At 36.1% G+C, this 22,068-nt stretch overlaps 3 protein-coding genes across 5 annotated transcripts; 2 read left to right on the top strand and 1 right to left on the bottom strand.

Moving 5' to 3' along the window:
* Positions 1-320: 320 nt before the first annotated feature.
* LOC104000352 (adenylyl-sulfate kinase 3) lies at positions 321-9,100 on the top strand. Its single transcript, XM_009422373.3, has 7 exons — positions 321-476; positions 699-832; positions 2,677-2,826; positions 4,676-4,794; positions 4,878-4,962; positions 8,080-8,126; positions 8,781-9,100. Exons 2-7 carry the CDS (start codon positions 709-711, stop codon positions 8,877-8,879), a joined length of 624 nt encoding a protein of 207 aa, XP_009420648.1. The 5' UTR covers positions 321-476; positions 699-708; the 3' UTR covers positions 8,880-9,100.
* A 4,189-nt stretch (positions 9,101-13,289) lies between these two features.
* Positions 13,290-17,232, bottom strand: LOC104000353 (5'-adenylylsulfate reductase-like 5). The gene is made up of 4 exons (XM_009422374.3): positions 16,942-17,232; positions 14,575-14,750; positions 14,345-14,469; positions 13,290-13,946 (listed from the first exon to the last, which is right to left on the bottom strand). The coding sequence occupies exons 1-4, from the start codon at positions 17,113-17,115 to the stop codon at positions 13,519-13,521; spliced, it is 903 nt and encodes a 300-aa protein (XP_009420649.2). The 5' UTR covers positions 17,116-17,232; the 3' UTR covers positions 13,290-13,518.
* A 526-nt stretch (positions 17,233-17,758) lies between these two features.
* LOC135651924 (uncharacterized) lies at positions 17,759-20,088 on the top strand. 3 transcript variants are annotated; one of them, XM_065172561.1, is made up of 3 exons: positions 17,759-17,890; positions 18,219-19,446; positions 19,800-20,088. In XM_065172561.1, the coding sequence occupies exons 2-3, from the start codon at positions 18,263-18,265 to the stop codon at positions 19,912-19,914; spliced, it is 1,299 nt and encodes a 432-aa protein (XP_065028633.1). In that variant the 5' UTR covers positions 17,759-17,890; positions 18,219-18,262; the 3' UTR covers positions 19,915-20,088. The 3 variants fall into 3 exon arrangements, with proteins under 3 accessions (XP_065028633.1, XP_065028630.1, XP_065028632.1); XM_065172558.1 differs by having other exon boundaries at positions 18,186-19,446; XM_065172560.1 differs by lacking the exon at positions 17,759-17,890 and adding an exon at positions 17,931-18,042 and having other exon boundaries at positions 18,186-19,446.
* The last annotated feature ends 1,980 nt before the right edge of the window (positions 20,089-22,068 follow it).

Raw genomic sequence — 22,068 nt, 5'->3', positions numbered from 1 at the left:
TAATTGTTAGTACTTAAAATCACAGAATAACCAAAATCGTAATTTCGAAGAATTTCTTTCTATACTTTTATTACTTGTCTTCTAAGTGACACTTAAATACACCAAATATACACTGAAAAATACATTTGTAATAGCTAAATACATTAAGAATATTACAGTGAAAAGTGGCTGGTGATGTGGCCTGATGGGGAATATAACTGTTGTTAATATTTGGAAGATTGTAGCAAATAGCAACTGCGGAAGAAGAGTGTGTATACTGAGATTGTAACGGCGGATATGTGCAGACCCGTTAAATCAACAGGAGCAGTTCGTTGGCGCTTTGCGACCGATTCCGAGTCGTACGGATTCACCGGCAGATTCATCGGATCTTCTGCTTGCCCTTCTTTTCTATATATATATATAGCTGTACGTTTGAACGAATAATAGTCATCAAACGAGGGAGAAGCACGGATCGCTTCGCATCCCAAGACGATTAGGTAGATGATCTCCCCTTTCCTCCTGTTTCGATCGATCCTTGGAGGTGGTATCGAGGATTGAGGAGATATTTCTTGAGGGGAAGGATTACGATCGATTCTTGGTGGAGATTTCTTGTGGGACAGTTGCCTTTTTGTTCGGGGTTTGGGGGGTTCTGGGGGAGGGAGTGTTGGGCTCTGTTATCGCTGATATTTTTTTTGCGTCGGCATTCTTCGCGATTGCAGAGTTACCTCGATGTCCGCTGTCGGCAAGTCGACGAACATTTTCTGGCAAGAATGTTCGGTGGGGAAGCTCGATCGGCAGAAGCTGCTGAAACAGAAGGGCTGCGTCGTTTGGATCACCGGTCTTAGCGGCTCAGGTTTCGGATTTGTTGCGATTTTTATGTATTTTTTTCTTTTGTCATTTTTTTTCTTCAACGATCAGTGCAGCGCCGGACATGATCCGAAACACCTCGAAACGGAAGTCAGCTATCCAACGGAAAGTTGTATTTTCAGTAATAAATATCGAAAAAACGATGAGTCCTTGAGTGGCATAAAAACTTATATTAGTGTTGTTGCAAATCCATGCCCTTTTGGTATAACTTTGTGCTGAAGATTAGGTTATTAGGAATTGTCTAGGATGTCTAGGAACCAATCTGATAATTAAATTCGCAACCTCAACTCTTCTCTGTGAAAATTTCAAATTTGCATCATTTGTTGAACGGTGGGCTACAGATATACTGATTTTAATCAAGATTATTGCATGCCTTTTCTTCTTCTAGTGGAAGTTATCTTTGGTACATTAGTCACCGTGTCTAGATGTCATTAAGTTTATAATTTCCCTATTGCATTTTATGCACCTTGTTTGCAGTTCAAAAAGGATGAATTGACATGAACCATCACATCTTTTTACCAAAATATAGGTGAACCCGATGCGCAAGTCTTCTGTTAGAGATTCTGAGAAGGGTCAATGTATGCAGTGTTCTTACTCTTATGAGTAGAATGGTTGTGTACATAATGCATCTTTATACTGTTACTCATAGCAATTCTTATGATTATGTGATGAAACCACATTTTAGATTCACAATTTTTGATAAACTTCTGAGAATAACAAGTTAAGCTTTAGCTCAGTGGTTACTAGCTATCTTCCTCTACAACAGATTCCGTGTCCAAATTAGGAAGTTAGTTCCTGGGTAATACAGGCTATCCCATTTGTTTTATCTTAATTGTGCAACAATATCAGCGCAATTGTTTGACATCGAAAATCTAAGCTAAAGTGAAAATTTTCACTATCTTCCTCTACAACAGATTCCATGTCCAAACTAGGAAGTTATTTCCTGAGTAATACAGGTTAACCCATTTGTTTTCTCTTAATTCTGCAACAATATTCGTGCAATTGTTTGTTATTGAAAATTTAAGCTAAAGTGAATGAGCTCGCCAATTATATAAGGAAACATGGACTTGAATTCTTTTTTGGTTATGCTCGCCTTAGATAAATTTTTTTATCATCCAAGGTTGTTTTAAAGACCTAGGGTTTGTTCTTTGTTGTTAACTAGTTTTTTAATAGTATATCTGAACTAGACTGACATTGCTATCACTTAATGTTACGCTCTGATTTGGAATCAGTAAGGCATACTATAATATAGTAAAAGTTGAGATTATTTATTTTTTATATTGCAGCAAGATTGTTGCATAGAGACCTTGATGTTTTTTTTTTTCTTCGAATGATTACCACACTTCCAAATGTTACATAGGCATTCTTGAAAAATGCTCCTATGATATTATATGTTTTTCATCTCCAGAAGATATGTTATTTGTGGAATCATGATCTTTTATTTGCACTTTTTCGTATTATTATTGTAATTTTCATGTTATGGTTTTTCCCTATTTAAAACATAAATTCTGAAAAATTATATAAAGAAAAATAGACCCTGTATAGACTCAGATTGGCCTGAACCTCATTCACTAACTGCCCCTAATTCAGAAAAACTCTCTAGTTAGGGATCTTAATTTCACATCTACTATTTATTTGATCAACTTGGCAATGTAACCAAAACTGTCTTTTGCAATTTCATAAAGCCGATGATTTTAGTTAGGATTGGTTTGAACTTTATAGTTAATTGCTTCTTTTTAAGCGCTGAAATCTTCAAATAAGGGTTCATGTAGAAAATAACCTATCATTGTTTCTTTTATTTTCTTTTAAAATTTGTAAATTTTAATCCAGGGAAAAGCACTTTAGCATGTACATTGGATCAAGAGCTATATTCAAGAAGTAAGCTTGCTTATGTACTTGATGGTGACAACCTTAGGCATGGATTGAACAAAGATCTTGGATTTTCAACAGAAGATCGCACAGAAAATATACGCAGGGTTGGTAAGTTGTTTTATGATGTTTAATTTTGAGTAACATGGAATCAATTGATCTATGGAAATCAAGTTATTCAAGCAAACATTTTTTTATTTATTGTGCAACAATGGCAGAAACTTGATATATGGGCATCTGAGTAGCCCATCTATGAGTATGAGGTTGAGGAATGATGCTAATGAGGACCTTGAGTTTGTTATCAGCACTCACTATCACAAACATGAGGAAAGCATGAGACAAACTTCTGCTTGGTCCATCCGAGTTCGAACATGACGGTGGCAATGACAATTCCAGTGGTGTTGGTTCATCTTTGATCAACAGATTTTCAAGTTGCCACTGGAGTTAATCATGGATGAGACTGGAATGCTCAAAAAATCTTCATAAGACCAATAAAGAAAATTAAAATTTTATTATTTTTTAAATATATTTTCTGTATATATATATATATATATATATATATATATATATATATATATATATATATATATATATGAGCATAATTAGTCTACCTTCACTTTGATATATAAAATAACTGTCCATCATATGGATGCTTGGAAAAGCTGATTTACATTAATTAAACTTGCATCCAATCTTGGTCGGACTGATGTATCGAATTGGTTGTTATCGGTTCAATCAAGGACTTGTACTAGATCATATAGGGTGGTATCTGGCTGTATTTTATTTTTTAATGATATTGAGCAGTGCATGTTGCTATGCTACTCAGTGTTCTGGTACTGTACTGGTCCAATCAGTTGTCGAAACCTATACTGGATCTAGATTTAATTTTTTTTCAGAGATTGCACTGCCTATATTTGGACAGAGAAAGGGGAATAGACAAAGTCAAATATATTGATAAACTGAATATACACAATATATTGATTTAGTCCTTGATGAGGTAGGAAATCCAACAGTTTGTCACAATTATTTTGAAACAAATTGAGGATGCTGAATACCACGATGCTTCTCGACATGTGAGGATCAGGATAAGATGTTAAGATGTGACTGGACTCCCCTAGAATATAGGTAGTTGATCCTCCATGGATTCTGGCATAATGAGTCAATTTCATTCATCCCATAGCATGACAAAAGGAAAGGTTATTGATGATGATAGAAAAGGCAATTGATGACTTTGAGGAGATAGAGAGAACTTAATTGAAAATGAGTTCAGATAGGAATTGCTCGTGGCCATGCCATTTCTACTAGCATGAATTTGATGGGCGACAAAATGATGTTGATACTTTATTCCAGTTTCCTAGGTCAAGGCTCAATATGGCTCATGGTCATAGCAGCAGCACTCAAGTCTTGGAGTGCCACTTATACACATAGTTGTAGGCTCCAGTATAGCATTTGATGAGTAGAATCGCATGACTATGCCACAATTGATATACAATTGACACAATGTGTTAATAACAAATTTCTTACTCTATTAAATTTCAACCTGAACATCCAATACAACCACCTTTGGAAGCACTACATTTTGATATTAACAAGGTAACCTGTATCCTTGTTTTCATCATGTATAATAACTTATTGAAGTTTTTATTAGACATCTATCATGTATTGTGTGCTAACTTCATGCATATTTAGTATGTAAAGATCTCAAAAACATATCTTGATTTATTATTGAGGCAAAAAAAAACATGCAAGGTATCTAATTAGTACTGACTAGTCTTGGACCATTCCAACACATGGTTTCGTGTGGCAGCAGTAATGTGCGGTTCTGGTCTGACCAGCAACCACAGTAATGAACTGTAATTTTACACCTTGATATATACTAATTCTCCCCAGAGCTCCATTGGCGGGAGTCGCATGCACTTACCACCCTTTTCTTAATAATTGTAAACATGTATTATTTCAGGTGAAGTGGCAAAGCTCTTTGCAGATGCGGGTTTGATCTGTATCGCTAGTTTGATCTCTCCATATAGGAAAGACAGGGACTCATGTCGTGGAATTCTTCCAGAATCTAGTTTCATTGAAGTCAGCCCTTCTCCTTAAATTGTGTTTATCTGCCACTAAATTTGTTCCAACTATGGACTTGGTTCATTGTTAATGTGTCGTAGGTATTCATGAATATGCCTTTAGAGCTGTGTGAAGCAAGGGATCCAAAAGGCCTTTACAAACTTGCTCGAGCAGGAAAGATAAAAGGTGAGCTTTCATGTCTGCTGGACCTGGAAAGATACATTCATGCTCAGAAGTAATTAAACATAATGGATATGTTTGTTGTCTTTGCATAATTGCATTATGGTCTTAAAATAGTGTCATATTCCTCCTTGTGCTATATTTGCTTGATCACCTAAACATAAGCTAGGAGGAGGACTTTTCTTTGTTGTCTTCTCTTTTTAGTTTTCAACTTATCTTATTTCTTCGCAAGTCTCTGAACAGTACAACATGCCAAACCCTAAAGTGATCATTCCTTAAAGTTTCAGAAAGTTGATATCATGCATGTAAATTTACAATTATTCTCATAAGAACATGGTTATACAAGAAGGAACGAATTTTTGTTTACCATCTACGTACGGTTAACTGTACTCAGCTTTATCCCTTGTTCTAGAGAATCATGCTTATTGTAAATTGAAGTGATCTAGGATCACAATCATAATGGGGAAAGATTGAACTGTGGTAATATGTGATTTAGCTTGTTTATTTTATGGTTATTTGCAAAGTTAGCCATACCATGACATAATGTTTGGTATGGACGGTACGTACCAGTCTAACAGGGGATCGATGTGGGTGGTACATATCGATTTGTCAGTAGACTCCACCATACTATGTGTCGGTATGATTCGGTACATACCATACTGATGGCCGGTCGGTACACTAGTACGGGCTGGTAAGGCAAACTAAGGTTATTTGTTTGAGAAATCGCTTCCTATGGCTAAGATAATGTTCTACATTGCAGATGATATTGTAGTTTTCTATTTGCTTCATTTGTTTTTTGTTTCATTTGAATTTTTGTGTTCTAGTACACTGCACATGTTCTACACTGCATTCATGTATAGAATATATGTCTTACTGATTTCATGTGGATTTATTAGCAAAAAAATGATTAACAGTAGTTCTAAATATGAAGTTTTTCATACCATTAGCATTTTCATACAATTCTATAATCTCTGATGAAACAGGTTTTTCATTTTTTATCGAGTGTAGCCATAAGGAATGCCTCGAATCTCCTGCTCAGTGTTTTAATCTAAACTATCAACAACTTGTTAAAATAAGCAAGCTTACCTTGTGATTTGTCATTGTTGGGAATTCAAATGTACCACATCGTAACTAATGGAGAGAAGTTGTTAGTTACCTTTCCCTATCACTGTTTTGAGAGTGTTTCTAGGACAAGATTCAGAAGCTCTTATTAGGTAAATTCTCCCAGTCAAGTTTGTTGGATCAGTGTTAACTTAGGATACAGACATTCTCCTATTACATTGTTGGCTGAGCTATTCAACTCCTTAAGGCAATCAGACAGCCTATTGGCCTTGGCACTGCTATTTTCTTAGTGAAACCTAATGTTCACTGATAATGATCTAGAAAATTTTAAATTTAATTGCTTTTTAATGACTGATAATGTTTCAGGGCATCTATTTTTCACAAGTCACATTTCTTTTCTGAATCTATCAATGTTGTCTCATCCTCAGGCACTGGTACCCAATTTGTTCAACAACCTTGTTCATTGAGTTCAAGTTTAATGCTCAGTATGTGACCTTTGTAAATCAAGTTAGTCATGTCATCATAATTGTTTGAGCTTATGACAACCTTGAAAAATTTTGTGCTTATCCAAATACATCTGAATAGGAAAAGAAAATACAATTTTAATGTCCATTTTGTTCTCACTAATTACTTATTAGTTCTATGAATACATTGCACCATCTAAATAGATATACCCTGACAACAGATTCCTGATGACATTCTTGAAAGGATTATAATATTTGCTCCTGATGCACTAAAATAAGTTAAGGAAGCTAAGACTAGAATCTAGATGGTATATATAAATTTAAGCCTAAGATTCATAACTAGAAAATCAAGATGTCCATTCATACTGGTTTGGAGAACCTTTATGAGAAAATGAAACACTAATCTAATCTGCGAAGATACTAGTTATCAACCATCAAGGAAAATCTGGTAATAGTCATTATTAAAGTCATCATTGGTGGAAGATTAGAAGCTCCTCTGAAACATAAAGGAGAACTCAAGAGCTTAGGAGCTTTATCACTACCAAACTTAAAAATGACATAAATTACATCAGTGTAATAGGTATACTCAGCAAGTAAAGATTCAGTAGACATAACAAGCACCTTTATCAAAAGGAGATGATAAGGTGCTAGAAACATTCTTGAAGAACATAGATGCTATTTTTTTATTATTTAGATGACTCATAGAGACTGTTGTACGATAATTAGAAGTCATGTAATTGTGACACTAACCATTTTGGCATACTTTGGAGAAGTTAAAAGTTACTTGAAGGTTGTGTGTCACTACATACCTGCAGGAGAACTTATGCTCTTCTACATGTCTGCATCTTGCTTATGCTTTTCCTTCTTCCTCTTTTAGAGCCTCCAGAAGGGTATATGCACAATTTTGTCTCTTCTTTACTCAACAATCTATAGTAGTTAATCTCATGTACCAAAAAATTACTAGTGAAACATGTGTTTTCTCATGTTCGTACAAATACATTGTCACTGAATTTGGGAGCACGGGAAACGATATTTTTCCTTCTTTTGGCAATATTTATGCTAAATGTAAGATTACTTTTTGGTGTGATAAATTAACTCTTAAGAAGATGGTATATATTTGGATCAAATTTGACTATTTCTTCTTCCAGCCTTCTTTTTGGGTTTGGCACCTTAATTGAATAAAGCATTTCTAAATTTTCTTCCAGCACATTCTGTTGTAGGTCCCTTTTTCCATTTTCTGTGCCTTGTGATGAGGCCTACTTAGTAGAATTAGAATATAGTACTTGTTTTCTGTATTAGTTATCTTCTCAAAGAAGATTGTGATATCAATGTTTGTGAACCAAAGTGCTATAAATTGCTTGTGCGGAACAGATCTCTGCAAGTGACCAAAATTGATAATGGCTTCACTTTTTCCTGGCTGTATCAGGTCATGCTGTATTGTAGAGAATAGATATTGCTAATATTATTTCACAAATTTTGTAGGGAATGGATGTTGTTAGGATTGTTTATTTTCCCTCAGTCATTGGTAGTTCCATATCGTTTGCTGCACACTTGACACTTTTGCATCCTTGCTGTTTGAATTTTGTTATTCATGCAGGTTTTACTGGGATAGATGATCCATACGAACCACCTCTAAACTGTGAGGTATTTTCAAGTTTCAACTGCTTAATATTATTGTTATTCCCCACTGCTGAGCATTTACATACAAAGTCCCAATCAGAGCGATCATATAGTTTCTAAATGGAGCTCATGCTGGTATGCTATTTGCCCAATACCATGTATGATCATAACAACTTGTGGAGGTTGTTGCAAAGATAAAACTTGAAGCCATTAGCAAGTGGCTACTAACAACATTATTTTGATTGACGATACACAGTTTTTCAAGCATATTTTGTTCTGAAACCTGTCCCTCGGTGGATGATTTCATCCTTTGATGACTACTACAAGAATGTAATAATACCTGCAGAGCAATTAGGACTAGATAAATTTTAGTTTTGTTGAAAGCATTACATCCTCACCCAAGAATCCATGTATCAAAATACATTATATATTCTGCCATACCCTGAAAACTATCTAGACCAGCAGTATGTTCCTTTGATATCCTTTTGGTGCTTGTTGTGGGCTCTTGTACTCTTTTGCTTGAGTGTAACATGGGAGGAGCACCCTGCCTGTGGCTACAGTCATCCTTTTGTTTGACACCGCTGAGGAAATCATTAATATGGTCGTTGAAGTGGTGTTCTTATACACATTTTATGCAGACTTTATGTTGAATTAAACCACTCCTTTTTCTTTCTGTAGATAGAGATAAAACAAGAGAATGGAGTTTGCCCGTCTCCTAATGCCATGGCTGGGCAAGTCGTAGGTTACCTGGAAGAGAAAGGCTTTCTACATGAGTAGCAAACCATAAAAAATTCTGCTGCCAGTGAAATCCATCTTTTGCTACATTTCCAGTTGTGATACTTCAAACATTTTTCCTTTTGTACTTAATTTAAAATTTACGGGCTCAAATGAGTCTATCCATTGATATATTTGCAAAACAGTTGTTTCTCGGAGTTCCATAACATGAAATTGAGATGCATATGCATGGTATATTAAATCTAGCATATGGAATTAGCTTATTGCTCTGATGTTCTTTTGGTTATAGTTCATCTGAAACTTAAGTTTTGAGGAGATAATTTAGATTTGTTTAGTAAGTCTCCTACTTGAGCCGTTTCTCACATCTCTGGTTGTTATATGTCACTTGTTTTTTTACAAGGTTTGGTGCGCAAAGATTATCAACTGCAATGTATCCAAACAACTTCGGAAGGTTACTCATCCGCTCAACTTCACGGGGCATTTGGTCCAATGAACATTCATACACACATTCAGGTCTGTCAGTCTTGAGGTAACCTCACAAGTTAGTGACAACTTTCAAGATTTAAAATTCGTAAATTCCTAAATTTACAGAAGAAGAATTTAGGAAGTAGTCAGATCTCGGTCTCAGAAAGATTTAAGGTATGCCGAGAATGATAACTGGCCAACTGTGTCGGGTAGTTGTTGGATTCTAATAGCTCATAAATTATATAAGGTAAGTAAGTGGCAAACATAGCTTCTGAGATATGTATGGGTTGGAGATCCAATCTCCATCTCCCTCCCTCCTTCGTAGAAACAAAGACTGACGACTCCTTTACACCTGTCGACAAAGCCGTGGGGAGAGTGGTTGTATTGCAATCCACAACTAAGCTGAATCTGGACTAATCGCCCTCAAGACATGGCATTGTTTCGATGAGAGGAAAGTTCTCAGATTTCTGTTGACCACGCCTACACTGGTTGAATACGGTAGAATGCTTTCAGCAGCTAACACGTCGGACAAGTCTCCATATGTGAACTTGTGATCTTGTGGAAACAAACAGCGGTGGATGGACGCTCGTGACAATGTAGGCCACCAACAGTGGAGAAAAACGAAAGCCATATGTTGGTCCTCAGAAACTGTCATCCGACAGAGGGAATCAAATAAGTGTGTCACAGATTATGATTATGATTATGATTAAGATTATGATTATGTAATTTTTTGATGATATTAAAAAAATCTTTATTTATTTTTTAAATATATCATCATCGGATCCGAAAATTAGAAATATGGACTAAAAACAAATATAAACTAAGAGAGATTGAAAATATATTTATAATTTTAATTTTTGATATTTTCATTGACTATCTCGTTGTATCTCAATATGAAGCGAACTCAGCTCGTAAGGCACGAGTCAAAGAACTCGCTAGCACACAAGAACTCCACTCGTATACTTGATTTAGAAAACATAAAAAAATTTAATCTAGATTTTAGACACGAGAAGAAACAATGATTTATCGAAATTTTAAGAATCAATATATTTCTAAATCTATTCATGAGAAAAAGTCAGACTTTTGATCTCTGTTTCAAAAACCAAGAAACTCATTGGCACTCTTATAATAAGATGCCCTACCCATAATGCCGCACATAAAATATCATCATGTATAAGTAAATTTTTCGAATTAAGTGGAATCTAGATGAATTTATTACTAGATACAAGGTACGTTTAGTGGCCAAAGGGTTTCACCAACGATCATATGTTGATTTCATAAAAATATTTAGTCTAATTGTAAAACCAATAATAATCTAGTCATCCTAAGTTAACTATCACTTAAGGTTGATATATATGCTAATTAGATGTTAACAATACATTCTTACGTAAGATCTTAACTAAAGATATTTTTTATGCGGCAACCTCCTAACTTAATCCACACTCAAAGTTATGTTTGTAAACTACGAAAACCTATTTATGAAGCTTAATGAACTTTGACTTATTTCTGACATCGGTTGACTTCATCAACTCTAAGTTTGACACATCTTTATTTCTACAATAACAAAAGGGAAGTACTATATATCTACTAGTAGATAATATTATCATCACAAACAATAATCATTAAATAATTTCTTAAGTAATCAGTAGATCAATTTTTCATCAAACATCTAGAAACCTTAAGCTAATTTTTGGGAGTAAACTTTTCCTATCAAAGAAGTTGCCACTCACTTTTCATTATTGAATCACTCAAATTATACGATGACAAACCTATGAAACTCACACTTTATAGATATATACTTGGTTCCTTATAGTATTCATCTCTTATACATCCAGACATCTCATTTATAGTCAATAAATTATCATAATTTATGCATCGGCACTCCATTATGCATTGAAATACTCATTACTTCATCTCCATGCCTTCATCGATGTTGTTTGGGCAGACAATAATAATGATAGAATATATATGTTAACATATATTATCTTTTTTAAATAAATCTAGTTAATTGGAGTTCTAAAAAACAGAATATATTCTCAAGATCCACCACTAAGTTGAATATCAAGCTATCGTCACCACCGTTACAAAACTCAATTGGGTCACCAATCTGCTATATGAACTTGACATCACCTCCTAATCCACTCCTATAATATATTATAATAATATCGATATTACCTACTTATGTGTCAATCCGATATTTCACCATGCATGAAATATATTGTCATCGACTTCTACTTTATTAGAGATCAAATAGTTAAACATCAATCACATGTTTCTTACGTTCATACCTCAAATCAGCTAATAGACTAGACATTCGCTCGTAGAATATTTCAATTATATTGTTTCAAGATTGATATTATTGACAAAAGCTCATTGTTGCGATAACACGATAAACAATCATGATAGAAACAAACATGCAATGACATATAATAAAAGATCATGATAAAAATACGCACAAAATAATAGAAGCAAATATGGAATGACATCCAATAAAAGATCATGATAAAAATAAACATAAAATGATATTTTTATATTTCTTATATCCTCAATTAAATTATAATTTAAACACGATTGTTCTTCACATGAAACTGTCAAATGTCTTCACACACACCTCCGCGGTTATCGAGCTCGCAAGTTCTTTTAGGATCCACATGGAGTCAAAAGGAGTACATTTGAAGAAACACATCATGGTTCGATGTTGTTCGGAACTCCTGGCGCACCCAAGGGTCGTGATAAATCGTATGAGCAAGGATGAACTCCATATAAATGGTGCTTTTGCTTATGATCACCGAGGAGAGCAGCCTCGTCTTCTTCCGCCATCGTCATCTTCAGATTGTTGCCGCTGAATCATGTTTCTACATCCAAGTCTTTTCCCACCACCTCGTCACTTGGAACGGTGGAAAACTACTCTTCTCGTGGATCCATGGAATTCACCTTAACCTTCCAGAGGCCCAACGCAGACGCCCTCTCCTTCAGCTTGCACGCCGTCTCCTTCAGCTTCCACTAGAATTGCTTGGCGAGAGACCACTCGGTTGCCGAGGAAGCAGCGCGACAAGAGGTTCGATGCCGCCGCTGCTTCCCCCGGCTGCCAGTCCAGGATCTTATCCAGCAGGCCTTGAACGTCCATAATGGCTACACCGGCAAATATCACCCACTCCTCCAACTCCGGCTCCTTCAGTGCTCGCAGATCGGCATCCAAGAGCACTCCCTTGATGACCCAGAGACACGTAGTAGTCGCCCCCGCGCCATCATGGCAGCTGACGGCAGTGTATTATGCAGGAGAAGCGTCTGATCTCCCGCCATCGCCATGGCTTCGATCTCACGCACGCACGCACGCCTTGTCCCGCTCGATCTCCTTGGCTTTCTCGCAAGTATGGAACATACTCTCTCTCTCTCTCTCTCTCTCTCTCTCTCTCTCTTATTATTGTTAACCTGAATTTAAATATTTAGGATTCATGATTCGATCTCATCCAATTAATAGGTCAATTATCTTAAAACCCTCCAAAACAAAACAAGCACAGTTGGTAGACTCATGATGAAGGATATACAAATATGAAAACAAATACACCCAAAATAAAGTAAAATCAAGTGACAACCCTACAAGGCAATGACCCATCTTGACCTGATTCAACCAACTTGTTCGAGCTGTTATCCACAAAACACTAATTACCAAACATAAGAATCAAAACCCATATCCACTAACTCAGGCATAGATAATGTAACCCCAAAAGAAATCCTAGGGGATTAGTGGTGTCTGTCATCTTACATAAAATTTCTACAACTGGAATCTACAATGTATAAATCGCAACCAGTGTCTGTCATCTTACATAAGATTTCTCTCGTGATAGACTCTCAACATCTACGAGAGGTATTTCACAAAAGTCATGAGGATTATATATATAGGCTTGGAGTGAAGACTATGACACTACCAGTAGCTCATTAATAAAAAGCACTAGTTCAACATGAAACCCAATTATGATACAAAGATATCAAAACTGAATTTTGCCAAAAATGTAGCTGTAGTAAATAATATACAGAAAGACTCGTACTAAAAATTTTACATGTAATCTAATTCCTATATGCCTAATCTTGAGAGAGAGAGATATACACAACAAAAAGAAAATAACTAGCGAACATACTACATTGCCCTACAATAGTATGGGGAAGATTTGATCCACCAAATACTTGTTATAACCACAATGATCAAAAGAGAAGATTATGATGAGTCACTAGAGGCTAGTCTTGAGGAAGATGACTCACCCAGGGAGACTGAAGTGAAGGAAGACGCCCAGGCCCGGGCATTATTTGCCCCTTTCTGAAAGTTACTTGTCTTGTTGCAGAATCTAAGGTTGCTCCACAACCCGTTAACCTCAACCACATGGAGCATTTGCTCCAACAGCTGACTTGATTCACGAAGAAAACTCAAGTTCAGATGCCAAGCATGTGAGACCCAGAAAGCTTTGAAGCAGGAGTAGATGGCAGAAAAAGAACATATAATTATCTTCAGACCGATGTAGATTATGCCAAAGGTTAAGTAAGGTTCCTTGGTTATTAACTCGCTTGCAGACTCAACTTCCAGTACAGGGGACTTCACATTTCCTGAACCAGATTGATCAATAGCCAGATACATGATAGGATTCAGACCTGTATAAGAATAACTGAGGATAAGTTTGCTGCAAACTTAAGACACTGGGAAGAGTAAGAACTTAGAAGTATAGTTAATTTTTTTATGAGGGCTTTGTCCATCTCACAGTTTATAATGTCTTGGTCATGCAATACCAAATATATTGCAGGCGACAGAGACCTCAATGAATAACTCAATTTTAAGAGGCGAAGCAGGTGCCATATCTGCTACAGCACTATGTTTGCAATACGAAAAACTTAGACCTACCCCACCCCCATCCCCTAGAAAGCAGGAAAAGGGTGGGGAAAAAAAAAATCACAATGCTTCTGATAAAACTAGGACAACAAGCATCAGATGGCAAATACCCAGAAGCAATAAGAACCGTCATAAGAAATAAAATGCAACTTGAGAAATTAACCTGTACTTTTCTTGTAGAAATGGACCAGAGAATTGAGATTCTTTGGGCCATGGTATCGAATTCTTGATGTCTGATTGATCAGCATTATAGCTGGAAAGCTGTGAATACCATTTCTCGATAGGACACTGCATAGCAAGTGAAAAATTATTGCATTAAATAGCATGATCCATACAAGATGGACCAATATATTGATGAAGAAAAAGAGCATGTATGACTTGCGAACTACATACCTTGGCATGATAGAAGATTCTTCAACTAGTAAGTGCTTTATTTGAGGAAACATGGAACTAAGAGCATCGAAAATAGGTTGAATGTTCCGTGAGAATGGACACCATGACACACCAAAAAGAACAGAACAATATTGATCACCACAATTCAGGTATCTCTCGAGTGTCTCTCCACTCACCTTCAAAATGTATAGACAAAATCAGATATATCTGCAATCTGTAATCCACAATCAAGTTGAGTAGGGAATCTTAAATAAAAAACTTAACAGTCTATCACAATGGTTAAAGTAACACCGACAGATTGCCTTGTTTAAGTACTCCATTCCGTATGTGAGTAATATGAATTAATTGTCAACTCTAGCTGCTGAATGAAGATAATCATCTATTTTTAGGCCCTTTGCCTTTGGGTCTGTGGCTGGATAAAAGTTTGTTTGAATTAGAATCGAGTGCATGTATTATCAGCATTCATCAAATCATTACCATCACTTTGACTCCCATCTTCTAGTACATAAAGCAGCCTCAGCAAATGCTCCATGCATACTCTACTAGTACAACTCTTTACAAGATGATAGAGAATTTTAAATGAAGTCCATGCACAATATGAAGGGAAACAATCCCCACCACTAATGGATCTTATATGTCATATGCGCTATGAATAGTTTTCTAAACCCTGTGCATTGCCAATATTTTAAGATACTCTTGATGTTTCCTTTTGTATTATATGTATATCCACTGAAAAAGTAAGAACTCTTTATTAGTTGGTTCCATTTTCTAGTACACAAAATGTCATGATCCGATTTAATGGGAATAACTGATCAATTAATTTTATAGTTCTAGAACCATGTATCCATAATGGTTATCCCCAAGTTAATCATAGTACATCCATCAAACTTTTAAACCAATTCGAGTCTCTTTCCACTTCTGATATGGGGCTAAGATAGGAGTCCTACATAAATCATCCTCCACAAATGCTCCCTGCATACAATTCTTCATTCAGGGGATGGTATAAAATTTTATATGAATGAAGTCCATGTCCAATATGAAGGGAAACAACCCCCACCATAAATGGATCTTATATGCCATATGCACTATGAATAGTTTTCTAAACTCTGCCATTGTCCATAATTTCATTTGCTATTGAAGTTTCCTTTCATAACATATGTATATAAATTGCAACAAGTAACATCCACCAAAAAACTAAAAAACTCCTAACTGGTTGGTTCCATAAACAACTAGCTGCTATCAAACACACCCAAGTGTTTGGTTAAGGCTACAGCCATAGTTTACAATCCAGAATGTTTGTTGTTTATTTTTTGGTTAAATATGGCATAATTTACCACCTTTTCACTCTCTAAAGCAAATAGGATCTTCATATAAACATTCATGCATTAATAATTAAATAAATTAAATCACAATGTTTAAATGTTCTCCCGTACTAACAATCTACTAGATCATGACATATTGAAACTTAACTATATGATGACTATAACAAATTATTCATACTTGAATCTAGACATCAGATCAGGCTAAAGACAAAAAATTGTAATGGCCAACTAAAGGCTACAAAATTTAATTAACAGTGGATCTCAAATTGCTTTCTAGCAAGAAGAAGAACCACAAGCCCAATACTCTCCCGAACTTCAAAATTCTAAAGAAAAATCCCGCAATCAATTGAACGTTGAAAGGGAGAAAAATTGTCCCATTTAACAATACGAATCATTCACCCGTTTTCCAGAGAAAAACTAGAAGAATGACCTGTACCTAATATCAACTGAAGAAATTGATAAAACTGGCGAATAAATCAACGTGGTCCATGGATATCCACAAAAGAAGTTGTCAGCTACCAAGAAACACTGAATGAACGCCTCTGTTTATAAAGTACACAAGAAAATAGATGAAGAGATAATACTAAGGCTGCTTCCACATATATACTAAGGGATACACTCCAATTTTTACTAACCAACCATAAATAATAAAATTTTTCCTTTTCAATAGTTCACATTTGATATATTTCTTAAAAGGAGAAATTGCAGAAGAAGCTAAAACGACCAGAAATACCAATATTATAATTATAAAGCGAGAGATGTTAATAAAGATACCCACCCGTCGATCAAAACCAAAAAACAATTTGCGCCTACTAGCAAATATCCATGACACCACACCCCCAGACACCAAAAATGTCAAAACTTTAAATAAGATAAATGATCATGAGGCATTAGGATTCCTAAACAGTCATAATAATGCCAGAAAAAAAAAAACATCACAATTAATCGCAAAGCCTCAAAAGAATTCGCAAAACACCAAGAGAAAATTCTCGCCTTTGATAAACTAGGACGCACGGTTACGCGATTGATTGAGAAAGAAGGGTACCTCCTGGCGCAAGGGAAGCTCAATCCATCGAGGGCATTGAGATCCGAGGTCGTCGAGGAAGGGGACGCTCAAGCGAGGGCAGAGAGGCTGCATCGTCGCGAGGGATACGCGAAAGACCAGGGAGGAAACGAAGAAGAGAAGGGCGGCGACGACGGGAAGAAGGGATCCGGCCATGGAAAGGAGGGAGGAAGCAGTAGAAAGCACCAATCGGAAGGAAGACTAGCGACGATAAGTTTTACCCTTTCAGCTCTTGTTTTTATATTTATTTGCTTTCTCTTATTTTGATTAGGATGTGGGTTTGTCTTCGCTGCCGTAATGTGTATATATATATATATATATACATATATATATATATATACATATATATATATATACATATATATATATATACATATATATATATATATATATATATATATATATGTGTGTGTGTGTGTGTATATATATATATATATGTGTATATATATATATGTGTGTATATATATATTTATGTATATATATGTATATGTATATATATGTATATATATAAGTATATATATATATATGTATATATGTATGTATATATATGTATATATATGTAAATATATATATATACATATAAATATAAACATATACATATACATATAAATATAAACATATACATATAAATATAAATATATACATATATATATAAATATATACATATATATATATACATATATATATATACATATATATATATATACATATAAATATATATATATATATATATATATATATATATATATATATATATATATATATATATATATATACGCGAAAAATAAACATATTTTGGGTGCAAGGTAACAAAAGGTAAAATAGTCTCCTTCGGCTTCTACGTCTCGTGCCCTAAATTTGCCGCTCCTTCCCGAGCGTCGTTCCCTTCCACCCACTTGCGGAGGCGAACGCCGGAGAGACGACGACGACGGTAGGATATTCTTCTTCTTCTCTTCTTTCTAAATATAGCTTGCATCCGCGATTTGTTAACGCTGTCGAGAAAGGAGAACGTTCTGATCGGTGTTGGCCGCTTTGGTCAGTCTTTTTCCTACCAAATTTGATGATGACCTGCCTCAATCTCGGGTAGTACTGGTGCTTTTCCTCCCTTGTATGCTGATCTTTAAGTGCCTTCTCTTTAGATTTGGTGTGTGGAATCCAGTAGCTTAATTGACACGAGAAATTTCTGATATCAGCGAGTAATCCCCTCTTTTTTTGATACACGTCAGGGATTTTCTCATGAAATTTGGTGTGTTTTGAAGTCCAAGAGGCGATAAGATCTGTCAGCGGTCAGTTGTTCGCAGCCATGTCGGTCACGGCCGGTGTTAGCGACACGGTGATCACCATCCGCGACAAGCTCCGGGGAAAGATCGGCCAGACCAAGGTCAAGAGGTACTGGCCCGGCAAAGCCCCGGAATGGGCAGACGAGGTGGAGGATGATGAAGACATCAGGGCCTCCAAGCTGGCCGCCCTCGAGAAGGCCTTCCCTACTCGGGATGATGCTGATGTACCTCAGAAAGATGATCGCAGGCTGAGGCGTCTGGCTGAGAGCCGAACTGAGAACAAGGAAGAGGTGAGGGCCGATCACCGGCGTATCCGGCAAGCTGAGATAGTATTGACCACCGAGGAAGAAAATAATAGGTTGGAGGGCTTGGAGTTGGAAGAGGAAGATGAGGACGCTATAGAGGAGAGGAGGCGCAGGATAAGAGAGAAATTGCTTCAGAGAGAACAGGAGGAGGCTGCTCTTCTCCCTGTAGAAGAGGAAGAAGAAGCAGAAGAGGAGGAGGAGGAATCCGAGTATGAGACAGACTCAGAGGAGGAACAAATGGGTATTGCCATGGTGAAGCCAGTTTTTATACCAAAGTCACAGCGAGATACTATTGCAGAGCGTGAGAGGCTTGAGGAGGAGGAACGACGCCTTGAGGAGCTAGTGAAGAAGAGATTAGATGAGAGAAAAGTTGAGACTAGGCAAATCGTGGTAGAGGAGATAAGGAAGGATGAGGAGATCCAGAAGAATTTGGAGGCTGAGGCGAACATATCAGATGTGGACACAGATGATGATATGAATGAGGCTGAGGAATATGAAGCTTGGAAGACTAGGGAGATTGCAAGGATTAAGAGAGAAAGAGACGACAGGGATGCAAGGTTGAAGGAAAAGGAAGAGATTGAGAAGGTTAGGAATATGACAGAGGAGGAAAGGAGGGAATGGGAGCGGAAGAATCCAAAGCCACTCTCTGCACCGAAGCAGAAGTGGAGGTTTATGCAGAAGTACTATCACAAGGGTGCTTTCTTCCAGTCTAGTTCTGATGACCATGCAGCGACAGCGGGTACAGATGATATATTTAGGCGTGATTTCTCTGCACCAACTGGAGAAGATAGGATGGATAAGACTATATTGCCTAAGGTCATGCAAGTCAAGCACTTTGGACGTAGTGGAAGGACCAAATGGACTCATCTTGTCAATGAGGATACAACTGACTGGAATGCTCCGTGAGTATACCTTTAGCCTCGTAAATCAGCAATTTGTAGACACACCCCACACACACACACATATATTGTGGTGATAGCAGCCAATGCTAGTTTTCATGTTTGCTATCATAAAGAAGAAATGACCTTGTCAAATTAAAATTTAAACTGAGAAAATTTAGGCCACAAGCCGTGTCCTTTTTTATCGCAAGAGTTGCTGGTGAAACCAAGAACAAAATCATTTTTTACTGCTTTGTGACATTCTGTGAATTATCTAGTCATGATTTTAGGAAGTTAGAACTTAGAACTTTTGGTTGAACATAGATATCCATGCCCTTGAGATGTACTTGGATTTAATATCTTTTGTGATATTACAGGTGGAGTATGAATGGCCCTCTTCGATCAAAGTATAATGCAAAAATGGCAGGTATGAATGCACCAATTGAAAAACCAAAAGGAAGCAAGAAGTTGAAGGATTGGGAGATTAAGTAGTTTATTCTTCTTGGTTATAGTATTTGTCTGGTTGATGCAAAGAAGGGATTTCACCCATGCTTTGTCTTGTAATGGTCTTTACGATGCAAGTTTTAACATGAAGAAAACCTTCATATATTATATTTTGTAGTATCAACTGCAGAATATGTTAAGATCTACTTATTGATTTCTGAATTTCGCATGTTTCTCATTGTCATTCCTTGGAATGAATATTGTTTGTCATATTCTACTGACTGTTGACTTTATGGATCTTTACAAGATGAACTTTGATTGCTTTTGGACAAGTCAGCATCAAGAAAGGATCGACAGTTGATTGATAGGGGTGTGGCAAATAAAGGATCCAGACTGATTCAGTAAACAGGATTCCTTTAGCCACGAAATATATCGCTTTTGTGCTACAGAGTGATATGTCATAAGTTTGTATTTTTTTTCCTTTTAAATGATCTTTAAAGTTAAGATGTTGACGTTTACTAAGTCCAACTCATCTTCAGGCAGTTTGACCCAGCCAGTTCAAATTGTTATCTTTACTCTGTTTGATTGATTTTTGCTATTTTCAGTTCTCTGGTTTTTTTTTTTTGAAATATATCACTATTTTAAGGCAGGTTTGATATTTGTATCTTGACCCTGATTTTGATTGAATCAGGAGCAAGTTTCTCTTGCCTTTGTTCTTGGTCTGGGCTATGCTTCCCTCTCTTATTATTGTTCTATTTTTGGAAGTCATTGTTGGTTATTATATTATGCTTAGATGGCCTTAGTTTTTCTTTATTTGTCTTTTTGTCTCTCATTTTAACTTGAGTTAATAAGATTTTCATGAAGTGGGAACATTTGCCATCACTCTGATGATTTACCTTCTGGTATCAATAATTAAGTAATAATTATATCATCTTTATTTATTTATTTTTCCTTTTGTTTCTTATACTCATACTATATGTTGCAACGAAATTCATCATTTTTATTAAATAAAACCATTTGGAGATCTGACATGGACTTAAAAGGTGTTAGGTCTGCTTGAAATACATTTTCTCTCTCGGTACTTTTTGTAAGTAGTTTGTCTTGGAGGATATCTTATCTATCATGTAGTTTTTTCCCACTTTATATGATCTTAGTGTAATGGTAATAGAACTTTCTTATATGCTAACTGGTGGACCAATTGATGATTTCATATCTAGTAAGTTGTTTTTCTTTGAAATGTGCATCTTATTTTTTTTATTGTCTCAGTTCTTCTGGATCATAATATGATTATTGAGGACCATGAAATTTGTTACTATATTTACTTTTTTCAAGATGGGCTTTGGTACAACGGTTAGATTGTTCTTTTGCGACACGAGAGACCAAGGTTCGAGCTATAGAACTTGTCACTCATCTTTTCATAGTTATTGGTAGATAACAACTGTCAGGTACAGATGCACTATCTGAATTTGGATCAGTATTCCTGGAAAGCTGCATTTTTTTATTTACTGATTTATGATAATAAGAGACTTTTTGGGGTGGCATATGTATTCCATTGTATATAAGCACTTTTGACTTGTTTTACCATACATCTATTCAGATTTGTCTGTTCCAGGTGCCCATGAGCCATTCAATTTCACAGTTCTATTTGCAGATAGTATTGTTGCATACCGGTAATTGTTTGTAAAACAACCAATCAAAAGTGAAGTGGCTGGACCTTTTTTCAAATTTCAGACCCATTTACATCTGTTTAAACTTTTATTATTCAGGATGTCACATATGATATTCATAAGAGGCTGATCATGCATGGGGGTGTACCTAAATCATTTATGTGCTCGCGCTTCTTTTGCAGAAATTACTCAGCATTTTAGCTTCCTGTGAGGCAGCCAAGTTCAGAAACAGGTTGTCATATCAGGATTGTTGCTTGTGGTAATATTCCTGCTCTGCATATTTGAAGCAAAAGTGTCTTCTATGGCAGTGGCATGATGCCTGTCTTGTAGCTTAACTGATGTTAATTCAACAGACCTAGTCAAATTCTCACTGCATGAATCAATATTCTTGGGTAATTATTGACACAAATGCAGCATGAGTTGCTGGGCTTGTGCTTTCTCCATGTTGCATCCTAGCCATGGTCATTGGGAGAGATTGTAGTGGCATAAATTAATCTCTCTACTGAAGCTTAATGGCCAAAACTTGATTCTGTTT

The sequence above is a fragment of the Musa acuminata genome, chromosome BXJ3-10 (genome assembly GCF_036884655.1).
Source record: "Musa acuminata AAA Group cultivar baxijiao chromosome BXJ3-10, Cavendish_Baxijiao_AAA, whole genome shotgun sequence".
In the NCBI taxonomy this organism is placed as follows: domain Eukaryota; kingdom Viridiplantae; phylum Streptophyta; class Magnoliopsida; order Zingiberales; family Musaceae; genus Musa; species Musa acuminata.
Note: the sequence above shows the minus strand (reverse complement) of the source record. Positions and strands in the feature narration are given on the sequence as shown.